This window comes from Gallinula chloropus (genome assembly GCF_964237585.1).
Source record: "Gallinula chloropus genome assembly, chromosome: 2".
Lineage (NCBI taxonomy): Eukaryota > Metazoa > Chordata > Aves > Gruiformes > Rallidae > Gallinula > Gallinula chloropus.
In genome coordinates this window covers 115,072,988-115,088,850 of record NC_140086.1, presented here as the reverse complement: position 1 = coordinate 115,088,850, position 15,863 = coordinate 115,072,988, and the positions used below count along the sequence as shown (strand labels likewise).

Here is a 15,863-nt window from a genome sequence, read left to right as displayed (position 1 = left end):
AATCTCTCTCTCTGGTGCATGGACCGCCTCCTCCCCAGCTTCATCACTGAAGCGGTGGGTCCAGCCTTGAGCTGGCTGGTGTGTACTCTGTTGGGCCTGCAGAGAGCTTCTATCTGCTTCTTGCAGAAGCCACCCCTGCAGCCCCCCTCACTCCAGGGAGTGAGAAGATACATGAAACAGTGCAGGTACCAAGGCCAGGGAAGGCAGGGGAGGAGGCACCTCAGGTATGGAAAAGAAAGATGCCCCAGCAGCCCATGGAGAAACCCAGGGTGGAGTGGGTGCCCCCCTACAACCCATGGAAGAGGCTGAGACATCACCACCTGCAGCCTGTGGAGAGGCCCCATGCTGGAGCAGATGGAGACATGCAGGAGATGCTGTGACCTGCATTGGAGCAAGCCTCTGCCAGCACTTGCAACCATGGAGAGAGACAGAGACACAGAGATGAGCAAGAGAGAGAGATCTATGCTGGCACAGGTTTGCTGAGGGAAAGGGCTTGTGCCTCAGTGGAGGACCAGTCTGGAGCAGTCTGGGCCTGAGAGACTGAGAGGTATTCTATAATTCTATGACTGCACCCCATAGCAGTGACCCACACTGGGAGAGGTGGTGAAGAGAGGAAGCCCTGTGGAAAAAGACTCAGGTTGGAGAAGTTCACTGTCTCCCGTGGGTGGGACCCCACAATGCAGCAGGACAAGGGTGTGAGGAATGTGCCTCCCCCCCCCGCACTCCAGCTAAGAAGGAAAACATCTCGTGAGGAACTGACCAAAACCCCGCATTCCCCCAATTCCCTGCCCTCTGCATCTTTTATGCTGCCTGGCACCACTTTTCTGGGGAGGCCTACTGTATCTAGTGCAGATTCAGTGTTGAGTTGTAGAGGTTTCTGGAAATGAGGTGGTGGAACTGAGCCTTGTCTTCTCAAGGCTGAACAAGCCCAACTCTCTCAGCCTGTCTTCATTGGAGAGGTGCTCCAGCCCTCTGATCATCTTTGTGAAACTCCTCTGGATTCGCTCCAATGTCTGTATGTCTTTCCAGTACTGGGGACCCTGAGGTAGGATGCAATACTGCAGGTGGGGTCTCACGAGAGTAGTGTTGAAGGGCAGAATCACCGCCCTCGACCTGTTGCCCACACTGTTCTTGATGCAGAGCAGAACACGGTTGGCCTTCTGAGCTTGTTGTCAATCAGCACCTCCAAGTCCCTCTCCTCAGGGCTGCTCTCAATCCATTCTCCACTGAGCCTGTAGTTAGTTGTGTTCTTGGGAATGTACCAATCCAGAGGTAGGCACTTGCACATGGCCTTGCTGAAGTTCATGCAGTTTACATCAGTCGAGAGGAGAACGAACGCAGTGAGGACAATAGAAAACAGCTTCATTGCTTTGATTGTTTTCAGAGTATGGCCACTTCTGCAGGTTTTTTGAGATGCTGTGGTAGAAGAAAATGAGGATCTGGTAATTGTCATTCATTTCCTGGAAGACAGTTGTAGTCTGGCACTGATACTAAAATGGCGATTGCCCAAAAAACAGGATGATGATGACCCTACAGGAAGTTTTCTGAATCTGTAGAGTGAAGACAGACCAGGCAGTAGCCAGGGGTTACCACCACACCCATTCCACCTCCCTGTGGCGTATCCAGCCCCATGCCTCCAGTCCAGGTGGACATGGTGGGGCAACAGAGCCAGGAAGCATCCCTAAAACAGCAAATTATTGGGCATGGCCATGGGAATGAGAGCCCCTGACAAAGGTTTTGGGGTCCTATACCATGATTCCCTCAGAAAGGAGGAAAGGAGCAGTGCTCAGGGAAGATCTAAATGTAAAGAAAGGGTCATCTCCTAAAAGCTGCGTTTCCAGTTATCTCTGAGCCAGAAATAGCCTTCTGTGGGACAAGTTACTTTTGCAGAGGATTCCCACATAGTCCAAGCAGATTTTCAGCTGTAGAGCCACCAGCACTTACAGGTCAGCAGTGGGTACTGCGTGTTGCATACTCTCTCCACTGTGGGTCAGATCACTGGTGGCAGCTCAGGCCAGAGGGGTTACTCCCCAAAAGCAGACAGAGTGTTCTGACCCTTCCTTACCCCCGTCCCCAGGAAAAACTTTGCCCTATTGGCTTATGCTAACACAAACCCCTCATGACTACCAACACCTCACTCTGGATTTCCTTTCAAAACCAGCAGCTCTGGATGCACCGGCAGCAGTACATTCCCCTTCCCTGAACCCTGGTACCCCTGCAGCCCCAAGCAGCACCCCCCACATGCCTGGGAAGCCCCTGTGACAGCAAACAGCTAAAGAACATCAGTGGCAGCACATCCCCTCATCTCATCAGCCAAAGACACTTCCACTCCCTGTTTGTTTTTCCAGAGAATGACAATCACACGGATTTCTTCTAAGATGTCAGTGTCCCAGCAGCAGTCCCACAGAAGCACAGAATCACTAGGTTGGAAAAGACCTTTGAGATCACTGAGTCCAACCATAATGTGTCCTCTACTAAAGCAAATCCCTGCGCACCTTGTCTAGCTGTCTTTTAACTACATCCAGGGTCAGTGACTCAAGCCCCTCCCTGGGCAGCCTGTTCCAATGCCCGACAACCCTTTCAGATAAAATTTTCTCCTAAGGTCTAAAGCAGCTGTGAGCCACCCTGCGCTAGGCAAAAGCAGCCCCTGCAGATGTGCGGGACAGCGGGCCAGTGGGAGTGACACACCGACACCGTCCTCAGAGGCCCCTCTGCCCGGCACGTATGTCACGTTCCCCTTGATAATCCAACGCTGTGTCTGAAAAGATGTAAAAAAATTAATAAAAGCCTTTATATCAGAGATTTTTCAGAAGCAGGCACACCTTCACAGAGATAAGCTGGCAGTATTCCCCTTACCTTAAGTTGCAGAGACAAGTCACAGGTGAGGTCCTTGCCCTGGCAGCGCACAGTCGTGAAATGCCTTTCCCTCTGTGATGTATTTACAGAGAAGTTGCACACTCCAAGTGAGTAACGGAAACAGGTTTGTCTCCTGAAGGATTTCCTCTTTGACTTTGAGTATTGATAAAAATGTCAGTGGAGGAAATTTTTAACAACCCCTCACAGGTGTCTGCAATGGGCCCTCATCCCTCACCTGAAGCCCCCATGTCTGGGAGAGGGGAAGCAGCGGTTCCTCACCTCTGCTCCAAGGATTTTCAGTGAGGGTGCCGGGGGAGGATGGGCCAATGATGCCAATAACCAGTGATGGCAAAGGGCACATATTTCCTTTGACCTTTTCCCTTGACAAGTATCTTATCTTATCTATACTTACACACACCCAGAGAAATACTCTACAGAACTGACTGTAGCATCGTTTAAATTGGAAAAGACCTTCAAGATCATCAAGTCCAACAGTAAACCTGACGTTGCCAAGTCCCCATCAACCAGCCTCTCAGTGAGGGATAAAACCCTTCTGTCTGCCATAAATTACAGATAAACTCTTGCTTGCTTAGAAAGCTACAATTTACACGTGAAAATGCACCCACACAGGTGTACACTTGTTACAACTATCCACTGAAATGCATTTGGTTGTGCAAAAGAGGTCAGGAAATCGCTGGGGTTTGGCAGAGCGAGGGTGGTGGTGTTGCGGGATTGGGCTTTGGGGTTTGGTGGGTAATATTTGCATCTTGCATTTTCACCATGATCAGCTTTTTTTTCCTGTTTGAGAATCACACTGACTCTTAAGACAGATCTTTTCCCAGCTCCGTTATAGTTTGAGGAACTAATAAAACCTGAACCCTGTTTTTCTCAGCAGGTCTGTAATTACACTTCTGCTTGTTCTGCCTATAAACAGAAGGAGCAAGACTGCTTGCAGTCAGAGAGATGTGGACATCTGTATTGTTTTTAGGAGCCACTGCAAATCCCTCTCATTCAACTATGTCACAGTCCCAAAATGTCAGGATTTATGTGTCTTTGTCTTTAAGCCAGGCATTGCTGCTTTGAGCTCTTTCCAGTGACTTCTTGGGGTTTTTAACTTCTAAGGTCTAACCACCTTAGAAATGCAGCAGAGTCAGAGCATCACACTGAGCTGGGAAATGGCTTGGTGGTGAAAGACAGAGTTTTCAGCACTGGCATCAGAAGGAATAGGTAGCCCTGCTGAGAATGGACCTGAAGCCCTGATTCAGGGCAGTCTAGAGTTTGAAGGCTCCATTTCACAGAAAAGCTATTTATAAATGCACCGGTTTGGGGTTAGGTTTAGTCATTTCCCTTTTGTCTCTATTACCATCGCGAGGTCCCTCACTGAGATCTACTAGGTGGTACAAAACCGTTGTCCCAGCAGGATACTCAGTTGCCAGCAAAGGCACAAGTCCCATCCATGCAAGTCCCAAGCACAGCGGCATTTTCCTATGAAAAACCCAGTTTACTCCTGTCAAACTCGAGCTCTAGAGGTTGCAGGATCTCTGCCCACCTTTGCTTTTGCAGCTCCCAGCCAGTCACATTTTTTCTAGAGGTATTGCCCAGGTCGGATGTGGTGTTTTGCCCAAAGCCCTTTACAGACCACTTCCAAACTCGCTGCATTTCGGCAGCGGAAGAAATATTTTCTGCATTAAGTCCTGCTCAAAAGATTTACTGGCTGCACTTTGGTTTATAAAGTGTGAGACACCCAGATCTCCAATGACAACCTGGGACTTCCTGAGTTAGTTGTTGTTTTCAAATTCAAATCTGGCAATTGAAGCTAAAATGGGGGACAGTTTGTACCTATTAAAGGGATGGCTTTTGTCACTTCTCAGACACATGCAGCTCCTGCTGAAGCTGGCAATATTTCTGCTGCCATTGTCAGCAAGAACTTCCTATTTACTAGTAAGAGTTTGGTTTTCAACACGTACACCCTCAAACCTCAAGGCCTGAGTTTTGCAGTGCTAAGTGTTAACACATTGTTTTCCACGTGGAAAAATGTATTGACCAACTTCTCCTTGCATAATGCTGTTGGCTGCACAGATATCTAACGCACAAATGTCAGTAGTTAACACTCTGCAGTTCTCACGCCTCTCCCTAAAGAAATACCATGGAGAAGCTCCCACTGGACATAGGGAAGATGCTTTACATTCACCAAATTTCCAGCTGATCAGGCTTCCTTTGAGCAGCAGGCAGCAGCAAGCTTGTGAATTAGCAGAAATTAGTGAATGATGGAGAATGCAAGACAAGGATCCTGGGTGCAGCTTTTTCACTACGGTATTTCATATATGTATACATATAGATATGGATTATATATTATCTCTCTGTGCAGCTATAACTGCAGCAGTCTGTTTTTCACCCTGCATAGTATTTGAGTCTCGGGTAAGTTCTGTGCTTTTCTCACTGCTCCATATTCAGCTGCAGCCTACCAGCCTGGCGATGTACAGCTCTGGATGCCAGGACATGCCGGCAACTGAAAGAAGCTGCATTTCCCACACAAAAAGTTTGCGTTTAGCCCCGAAATGCTACATTTGCCACATCGAAATTAAAACCGTGACAGCAAGCACCCCGCCACAAAGAAATGGGAGTGGTTTGCCTGGGCTGTGATTTGCAGGCACGTTGGAGGACACCGAGGAACCTGATGAAGCAGAACAGTAGATGGCTCCACACCTCTGCTGAAGAGACGGTTCTCTCTGGTGCCAGACGTGCTGTTATCACTGCATGCAATTTCCCATGCTCTTTACCACCACAGTTCCTGAGATTGAAACATTGCTTGAAACCCTGCACTGCAGCTTCAGTTATTTTTGACGGAGCACAACCAGGTAGCAGCAAAGCAGGAGGAAATGGAGCATCTCCCCTACGAGGACAGGCTGAAAGGACGCCTTGAGAAAAGAAGACTGAGAGGGGATCTTATTAATGTTTATAAATATCTCAAATGTGGGACACAAGGGGCAATAGCCAGCCTCTTTTTAGTTGTCTGTGGGGACAGGACAAGGGGCAATGGCTTCAAGTTGGAGCACAGGAAGTTCCACACCAATATGCAGAAGAACTTTTTCACAGTGAGGGTCACAGAGCCCTGGGACAGGCTGCCCAGGGGGGGTCATGGAGTCTCCTTCTCTGGAGAAGTTCAAGACCTGTCTGAACACCTATCTATGTGACCTGTCCTAGGGAACCTGCTTTGGCATGGGGGGTTGTACTCGATGATCTCTGGAGGTCCCTTCCAACCCCTACAATTCTGTGATTCTGTGGTATGTCCAAGAGGCACCAGGTGCAGGTTTTGCACCATCTTTGTCCAACAGCCCTTTGCCACCCCCTCTACTGTGGGAAATTGCTGAGCAACAGAGGCAACCAACTTGGCCATAGAAATGGGCACACTGAAAATTTGGCACATGGAAAACCTGGCATAGGGAAAGGAGAAGCATTTCCCACTGGAAGGGCCTCTGGTGGTAATGCATTAGCGGCCTGAAACCACTCAGGGGTGGGGAACTGGGTAAACACTCACAGGAATCACTTCTCAGCACTTCTCAGGGACATCTTGCCAGACCTCCTGGTGCAGGCAAAGGACCTTCACCAACACATTCTCTTAGTCCTGAAAGAAAGGTGTCTGAGGAGGATCAAAGCTGTGTATGTCTACTTTGTACCTGACAGCATTACAGCCCGTCATTTGACCAGATCATAACCCCCAAGTAGCTTCAGAGCCACTCTCCAGCAATGCTTTGCTTTACTGTAGCCCCTCTCCCCCTTGTGGTCCTATGGAAGTGGGTATCCTGCACTGCGGTCGGCTGATTCTTTTAAGGGAGCTCTCACCTGAATTATTAAGGCTTACCATCTCTTGGGCTCTTGTTCAGTTCCTTCTTTGTGTCCCATTGCTGGTCCCTGCTCTCCAGCTGCCCCCAGTAGGTCAGGTTCCCAGAGACTACAGTGCAAGGGAAGGACAAAATACAAGCTACCATCAAGGCAACACTCAATGCACAGGCCAGAGTTTACAGCTCAACCCAGATTCAGAAGAGACAACTGCAGGCAACGGCATACATCTTACACAAGGCCAAGTATTTCCAGAGCCACCATAACCTCTTGCTGTTGGTCTAGTCACCCTTGCTCATCTGCCCTAAGTTCCATCCATCATTTCTTGTGCCCGTGTTCAGGGCCAATGTTTGCTTCGCATTTCCACCAGAGGGTGGCATTATAAAGCTCTGTCTGGCTTGGAAGTCGCCCGTGGTTAAAGCAGGGCAAATGGAGTCATTGATAAGCAAGTACAGGGTGGGGAAAAGATATAACTTTATATATATGAAAAACAAGAAAAAATTAGTCACTATGCTGGGCTGCTGGAAGAAATGTCTATTTCTTTTTCTTTTGATCTGGTTGTTGCTACTGAGCAAATGACAGCCTGCGATCACCAAATCAGCTATAGGTGGTTTCAACAATTCGCACACCCCGTCACATCGTATGAACTACAAAGACCGGAGAGGAGTTCCAGTGGAAACCTTTTGTTCTTGCTTATCAACGTTTTATTTCAGCGGCCTGAGTGGTTTCCCCCGATGCTCAGAGTGACCAAACGCTACGTAAGTTGTCTCTACATCTTGTCTTGAAAGAGGATTTGCAGTGAAACAGCTTTTACCTTCTGACAGCAGAGTGTCTGGGTCTTAGCAAACAGAGAAAGATTAGTAATTTATAAGAGCAAATATCGGTTCTATCTCAGTCTTGATCCTCTGCAAACACTTGGGTTTTATTAACTAGCTTCCTTTTCGTTACAACTGCCATCCAAAACTACATCTTAGTTGTAGTGTGTGTTGCGTAGATGTTCAGAATGAGGCCAAGTCATGTAGTTAGCTTTTAAAGACTACCAACAACTACAGTGTTTGAGACTGGGGGGGCACTAGCACAAAGCAAACAGAAACCACAGCCTTTCCGGCAGACTGCCGCCTTTCCTCTCTCTCCAAACCCATTCCAACAGGTATCAAACAAACCGGTCCAAGGAGACCTCCGCGATTCAGCGCTGCCTTGTCTTTTTCTTCAAAGACACCAGCCTTTAACTGAGACATCGTAGCGATGGTTAGGTGATGGCTGGGGAATTTAAAAGAAAAAAAACCCCAAAATTCTATCTATCTCAGGTATCAGCTGCTGCTCAGAGTGGAAACAGCCCAAATTTGTCATCTTCCAGAGAAACAGCTAGGGAACTTTTGACAGATCACTGAACCAGACAAAGAAAGCTCCTCATCGTGTCATTTCACATTTAAGAAGAACTCAACTTGTGGTTTTCGCATTAGCATTTTTATTTTAGGTAAAATTCAGCACAATTACTGTTTCTGTCATATTTGGGTTGAGGTTTCAGTTCTTTTTTTTTTCTCTCTTGAATACAGCAGCTTTGCAAGCACAGTGTGTGGAAAGCAAGTGAATTAAGAGAGGAAAAAGGTGGACAATACCCTTCACAGAATCACCAGTGGACACCACCAGCAGAATGGGTAGGACTGGCCCACTGAAAGAAAAAAAAATATTTGGGGAATTGCAACTTAACAATGTTGAGCAGGGGAAATATGTTTCAGGCTTAAACCTTTTTTTGCTTGTCAGAGCAAGAGGCTGAAGGGAATTTGTACGTTCAAAAAGATCAAGATAAACTGTGAGTGAATCACCTGGGCCGGTAGGACAGTGGTTGTCTCTAAAACCAGGAATTTGGTTGACTTTTCTTTTTTGTTTCCCTGCCAGACTGCTGCAGGTTTATTCATGCACAGGAAATCTGGAATCGAATAAAAACTGTGAGAAAAGTATGATGAAGCACAATGAGTAGGTGGCACAAACACTTTGCTAACGGGCAAAGATTGAAGCTACAGATGTGCAAACTGCAATTGCAGAAGAACTGCACGAGGCCTGACCATGCAAGAAGGGGTTGGCTGCCTGATGGAGCGGAAGGTTGGTTGAGAAAGGTAATTGTTTGATCATTTGCCTAGCTGCAACTTTGGGAGCCTGCATCCTGTGCTGATCAACACAATCAGTCAATACACTGATTTTTAGAGTAGTTGGCTATCTTTAGCTACAGTCATCTGCAGCTCTCTCTCCTGTGGCAGTCTCTTCTGGGTGAGGGCTGCTCTAATAAACACTTCTGAATCATCTACCCATGGCCAACATGGGTATCGCAGGGAATGGGCAGTGCAGAGTGTACCAGAGGTATCTCACAGCCTAGCCAGCAAGTTAGGTAAACGTGTGCCTCCTGTCCTTCCCTGGGCAAGGCTCTTACGCAACCTATAAAATGGCAAGCTACTGTTTTAGACTTTCTGAAACAGGTGGGAGTCGCTGGAATCATCATCTGGCAAGCAGCAAGGGTTCAAATGGTTTGTGTTGTTCTGCTTCTTGCTTATTAAGTTCCTTTATGTTGGTTTTAATGTGGGCTTCTTTCCCCTCCCCATCCCATATAAAAGCTTAATCTCCTCTCAGTTAGGCTAATCAGGTTTGATCCGCTTCTCCTCACTCTTGTGATTTATTTGGTCAGTGCCACATGCCTGATACCACCTAGTAAAGAGGTAAGACTTCTTTCTTCCCCTCTTTTCCTGAAAACCTGCTAGTTTTACAGCAACACCCTCTGCATCTTGTTGACATCCCTTCTCCCTTTCCTCTTAACCTCGTGGTCTCCTGCCATCCCCCTTTTGTTAGTCTCTGCTTGGTTCTTCTCTGGGGAGGAGCTCAGAATAACCATGCTGTCATGTTAGAAGGGGACCTCAAAGCTTTCCCGCTACAGTCTGCAGTTATATTTAGTCCCTTCCACCCTTCTTTCTTTGCAAGCTATTGGAGGACTTTCACTCACACCACCTTTCATTCATTTTCTGCATCGGCTCATTTGCTGAAATCTTCGCTTTTTTAAGTCTTCTCAGCAGTTTTCCTCACAGGTTCTCCATGGGACTCTTTCCATTGGTAGGCCAACAGAAGGTGCTACAGGGTTCATTTTCCTCCTCCTGATTTTCACCAACTGCCAGATTAATTTTTTTTAAGCTTAATTTTCTGAAGTTGATACATCCTAAGTTTCATCATCTGTAGCCACAACCATTCTTCTCTTTTTTTTGTGGCTGAGCATTCCTCTTTCTGCAGACATGCTCAAGGTCTTACAAAGACGGAGACCTTCCCATTTGCTAATGTAGCATGAGACCCATTGGTGAGGCAGCCTTCAGCAGCACAACTATGTCTTTGCAAGAAAGCATGGTCCAGCCATATTTCCTCACCATAGCCACACACGTGCCCTGACAAGAAGCCTTTGCTGCCCTACTTCTGTGTTAGTAGAAGCCCAGCTTTACATCCAAGGCAGCCAGCAGGTAAAGAAAGCTGCTTAGGAAGCATTTGCTACTTGCAAGCGTTGCTTCTGAGGAAGCAACAGGGCAAAAGGCAATAGGCCTTTTGTCAGGACAGTGCCACGTGAATCAAGCTGAACTGGCGCTAAATAAGGCTGCAGGCTTGGTCCCTGGCAACATTATGATTGAAAAACAATAAGCACATTTGAAGTGTGGCATGTGTGCTAAGGACAGATCGACAGATCTCAAAAGGTTGCTGGTGATGGGATCCCATAACAAAGAAGGGTTCTTACAGGGTGGAAGAGAGATTGCATCTGAATTTAAGTCTGTTCACCACTTGATCTGAAAATCACAACACACCACTGCTGAAATGCAAATGACACCTAGCTTGATGGAGTAGAAAATAATGACTGTGACAAGGCAGGCATGCAGATGCATTGTGGCTTATTAAGGCAAAAGCATTACAGCCAAAACTAAGATGGAACAATGCCTATAGTGCAACAGGTGATTTTTTTCCCTGAAAAGCTGGTGGTTAAAGAAAGAATTTATGTCATTGTTGTTGTGGGTGAAGAGCTGAATTTATGCCCCTAGAGCAGCAACATGTCAAAGGAGGCATTGATGAGGCTCTTCAGGGACAGAAGAGCAGCAAGAGGAACAGCTTCTAGTTGCTGTCAGCAGAGCTGATGAAATTGACACCACGGTGTTGCCTGCTGATGCAATCTTTCCTGGTAGAAACACTTCAGACAAATGTAAGATATTGGGCAAAGTAACAACCTCAGAGGCATACGGGATAGCAGTAAATAGCATAACTGAAAGAAAAGCTATCCCTGTGTCTGGAACACTACAGGCTGACCTAGAAGACCTATCACTTCTCCTGGACTGAGATCTATTATTCTTCCTACCCTCCCCACCACCTCCTATAGCTTTGTCGTTTCTTCCTCTAATTATGACGCTCAGTTTCTCCTGCTGACAGTCTCTCCTGTTGAGAAACAGCTTGTACTTCTGTTTGGCTGGTCTCTTGTAGGACAGGAGAGCAGCACTTGCCAGCTGTTAGCACAGCTTTTCTGCTGTCAGGACTCAAGACCATCCCATTTAACTAGCACGCATCCTCTGTGCAAGCCCTACCGCCTGGGTCTTTTTTTCAGGAGAAATTCATAGAAGCTGCTGAGCTTCCTGCTGTGACAAGAACCACACTAAACCTTCACACCTTCTGCCCTTAGACCGCACACGCTTCGTACTTGGTATCATGACCACTACTGCCGTCTGCAATCGCTTGTAGTAGAAAGTAAATTCACTGCAAATAAAACCCACTACACGAGACATCAATGGGGGGTGGGGGAGAAACCCAAACAAACCCAAAAAAAAAGCAGCACGAATTAACAAGGCTTTGTTTCTTTTTTTAGCAAGATAAACAGGAGTTAGGAAGATGGAGTGAACGAGTGAAAACAGCTTTCCCTGGACTAAGTCTATAAAGCTATTCTTCCTAGTGTAACAAGCAAAATTAGCTATGTGATGGAGAGGGAAGAGAGAAACACCTCCCACACGCCCACCAAGTGACCTTCTCCTTTCTCCTCCCTACGGATGACACTTTTGATAATTTTTGTTCTGATATTAAGATGCACTTTTACAACCCATAAGAAGCAACTACGTCTCTCTTGAATGAGAGCTGCTGAATGACGTCTACCGCTAATGATTATTAGATAAGATGAAGCTGCTCTAACAGGGTCATCAGACGCTTGATGGAAACTGCACTTTCCTACATACTGTCTTTAATTTTATTTCCGAGTTTAAGTGACCCAAGTTGCCAAAACTTATTCTGAGATAAGATCAGTAAGGAAATACGAAGCTTCCGTTGTCAGCTACCTAGTGACATCTACTTTTTGCAGCTGGTGGATATCGGCACATAGGCAGCACCTTCCTGACTGAGCTACCTGGAGAGAAGCAAGTGATTCGGCACCCGTAGAGCAAAGAAGCTTCTGAGAAGAGAAAAGGTAAAATTGACAAAATGCAGTTCCTGACAACGTGTGTATCATGTCTGTTCCTCATTTTAAGAACTCCTGCATCATCAGAAGCAAGTGTATGTGCATTATATGAGTGTATATTCTCAGTTTTAAAATGTTTAAGAGTAATTTATGCTGAAACTAGATTAGATTCAGGTAGTCTAGGGGCAGCTGTTGTGAAACTGTCACCTCTAGTGTGGCAGCTGGCCTAGGTTTTGTTCCTGTGCATTGTAATTCAAATTAAATTGCTCAGGAACAGAACTGCAGGCTAGAGAGGTGTCACACACAGTAGGGGTCAGGTTAACGATTCGAGGTATTTGTTGTTATGTGGCAGCAATATGCAGCACAAGGACAAATAAAGCAACTTTTCTTCTGCTTTCCATTCATTAAAATTCTTGTTTGTTTTAGGCTAAAAAAGTCCAAGAGACACTTGCCATGATGTGAACAATACACAGACTAATACATCAGCAATGCATTTGCACTGCATCCTAGTTATTTACCTCAGAGTAACATCTCTTAAAGCTGTCTGCCTGTCAGAAAACGGCACATTCCTGATATTCATTTAGCTACTGAAGCCAGTACTTACTGAAAACTCCTGTCAACTTTCAGTAAGGGTAATTTCGTTAGAAGGAAGGGCCAGATGCATTTCTATTACTGTCTTCTTATGGGTATATTTGCCAGGTTGGAAAGGTGGGTGAAGTCCTGAACTGCTGTGAATAGCGGCTTTGCTCTTTACTTAATTCTTCACAGGATTTATCCCTCTCACAGTGTATGTGTGTGGTCCGTACCTTTCATCCCTATTTGCTCTCCTCTCCGCTGTTGGAATAATGCTCTGTGTGCCTGGCATCCAAGCTGCACAGCACTGCAAGGTCTACAGCACACGGATGTTAAGGATGGCACATTTTGCAAGTGTCCATATGCATCCCATAACACTTAAACAGTGTTTGGGAAACTGTAACAAGACGTGCACTGGAACTGCAAGTTAGTCACTGCTTGAGGTTGAGGCTTGTGGAGTAACCACACGGTCTTCACGCGCTGGCGGCCACTGACATTTTAATACTTTTTCTTTCCCAGGAACTGGGGAAAAACCATGATTTCTTCAAGTACACAGTCCTCTGAAGTTGAAACCTCATCCTTTTATGACTATTACGATAATTATAATGATGCTCCAAAACCATGCAGTAAGGACAGCGTCAAAAGGTTTGCAGCCTCCTTCCTCCCTCTTCTGTATACCCTGGTATTCCTGGTCGGGCTCATGGGAAACATCCTGGTCATTGTGGTCCTCTTCAAATACAAGAGGCTGAAGAGCATGACTGATGTTTACTTACTAAACCTCGCCATCTCAGATTTGCTCTTTGTTTTTTCCTTGCCGTTCTGGTCTTACTTCACAATAGACCAATGGGTTTTTGGAACTCCCTGGTGTAAAATCATTTCATGGATCTACCTGGTCGGGTTTTACAGCGGGATATTTTTTATTATGCTTATGAGCATAGACAGATACCTGGCGATTGTTCGTGCAGTGTTTTCCTTGAAAGCAAGGACTGCTTTCCACGGCGTGATCACTAGCTTTGTTGTATGGCTAGTAGCTCTTTCAGCCTCAGTTCCAGAGCTTGTATTTAGAGAATCTTTTAGTGAACACAATTATACTACCTGCAAGCCAAAATATCCCGGCAATTTCACAGCATGGAAACTTTTTGCCACTTTGGAAACCAACATTTTAGGTCTCATAATCCCTTTTATTGTCATGACATTTTGCTATTCCACAATCATTAAAACATTATTGCACTGTAGGAATGAGAAAAAGAACAAGGCTGTGAGGCTGATCTTTGCTGTCATGATTGTGTTTTTCTTCTTCTGGACCCCTTACAACATCGTTATTTTCTTGCAACTACTGGAAATTACGGGAGTCATTAGAGACTGTCAAATGAGCAGGAATCTGGACTATGCTTTCCAGGTAACAGAAATCCTCGGCCTTTTTCACTGTTGCCTCAATCCAGTCATCTACTTCTTCATGGGGGAAAAATTTAAGAAGTACCTGAAGATGCTCTTTAAGAACTGGCGTTTACCTGGCAGTATTTGGAGGTGGTGTGGAGTTAACATCAGTTACCACACTGAATCTACCACTTCATTCCACACACAATCTACAGCGGATCAAGACGCTCTGTAACGCGCTTCAGACCAACCACGGACCTCACCGTCAAGCCAACTGACAGGAGCAAGAACTTGGAAAAGCTAAGCAAATGCACACGCAGCAAGCAATAAGCTAGTGCTGGATAACTACTTACTTCAGCTTTGATTTCTGCCTCTAGACTTTCTGACTAACATGGCAGGTGTCCTAGATGTGAAACGTGAGAGAGGTGGACATGCAGGATTTATCTGCTGTGACATGCAGGATTTATCTGCTGTGATTTCAAATCACTGCTCAGATAGAACAGCAGCGTCAGCTCTCTGCAAAGTGCTGCGCTGCTTCAGCAGCAGTAGGACGGACGCAGCACTGCATGGAGGGGCAGAGGAGAGACAGATACCTGTCATCAGCATGTGCATTTGGAAAATATATTCATTTATTTGGGAAGGATCGTTATTACCTGTTGGCTTTGGGTTTTTTTAATTCCACAGTTGATCTGTGTAGGATATGTTCGCTCTGATTCTTAGCAAGCTATTAACAGTAGCTGCTGCTATTAAACATTTCATCTTAGGGAGAGGATACCCCCTCCGTCATTAAGGAAAAGTGATGCAAACTGTATTCTTTATGTGCAGGAAGGTGCAAAGCAAACGCATTACATCATGTTAGAGTCATATTTTCTCTTGGGTATCCAATATTTTCTCTTGGGTATCCAAGCTGCCACATTGGTCTATGTGTAGGTGTATAATACATATACAGGCATTTTTAATTACTTGGTCACTGTAATTCAGTATAGCTTTTCCATATTTTAATGGAACAGAGAAAATATTGGAAATATTTTTGAATAAAAACAGTTTAAAAAAATTATTTTCCTGCATACGTGGATAAATCTGAAGCATCTTGGTTAAAGTGTATCTTTTAGAGTGGATTTCCTTTGTTCCAAGAGTATTTAACCCTGAGGCTCATTTTTCATGTAAAAGCTGTGGTTGCACAGAAAAACTCTGCCATAATTTAGAAACCACGCTGAGAATCCCAGCATTTGGTAACAGCGAAACGCGAGGAATGTGATGCCCCAGTAGCCACTCACAGACCTACGTGGTGTTAACCAGAGATGTGGAACAGAAAGGAAACTCACACAGCACCGTTTAGACTTTTTGGCACAAAAATAACTTAAAAATAGGCAAGAAGTCAGTTGTGTGATGACAAACTTAGGGTTGACAAATACCGCGCTGGAAGACATTCTTCTTGTGTCTTTTTGCTGGATGAGAACCATCCAGTGGGAAAACGTTTCTTTTCCTTAGGCTGTCAGTGAGAAGTGCCTGCTCAGGGCAAAGAGCTGACCAGCCATTAAAGCGCCATCAGGAAAGGGATGGAGTAGTAGTGCCAAAATACCACAACGCCCTGGTTGTCGGCACTCTAAATAAGAAAGGCTAAGTGGAAGCTGACCTCCACATGACCTCTGTCATAACACGAATGAAAATCAAAAGCAGCGCACTTAAATACTCAGGCACACACCTCAATCCCTTATAATTAATCTGGGGAATTCATTATTGGTACTAGCAGTTTGCTGAGGGG

At 45.7% G+C, this 15,863-nt stretch overlaps 1 protein-coding gene across 1 annotated transcript; it reads left to right on the top strand.

Annotated features, from left to right (window-relative positions):
- Positions 1 to 13,256: 13,256 nt before the first annotated feature.
- LOC311188787 (C-C chemokine receptor type 4-like) lies at positions 13,257 to 14,333 on the top strand (the record flags this gene model as incomplete). The annotated part of the gene is made up of 1 exon (XM_084260293.1): positions 13,257 to 14,333. The coding sequence occupies one exon, from the start codon at positions 13,257 to 13,259 to the stop codon at positions 14,331 to 14,333; it is 1,077 nt and encodes a 358-aa protein (XP_084116419.1).
- Between the last annotated feature and the right edge of the window lie 1,530 nt (positions 14,334 to 15,863).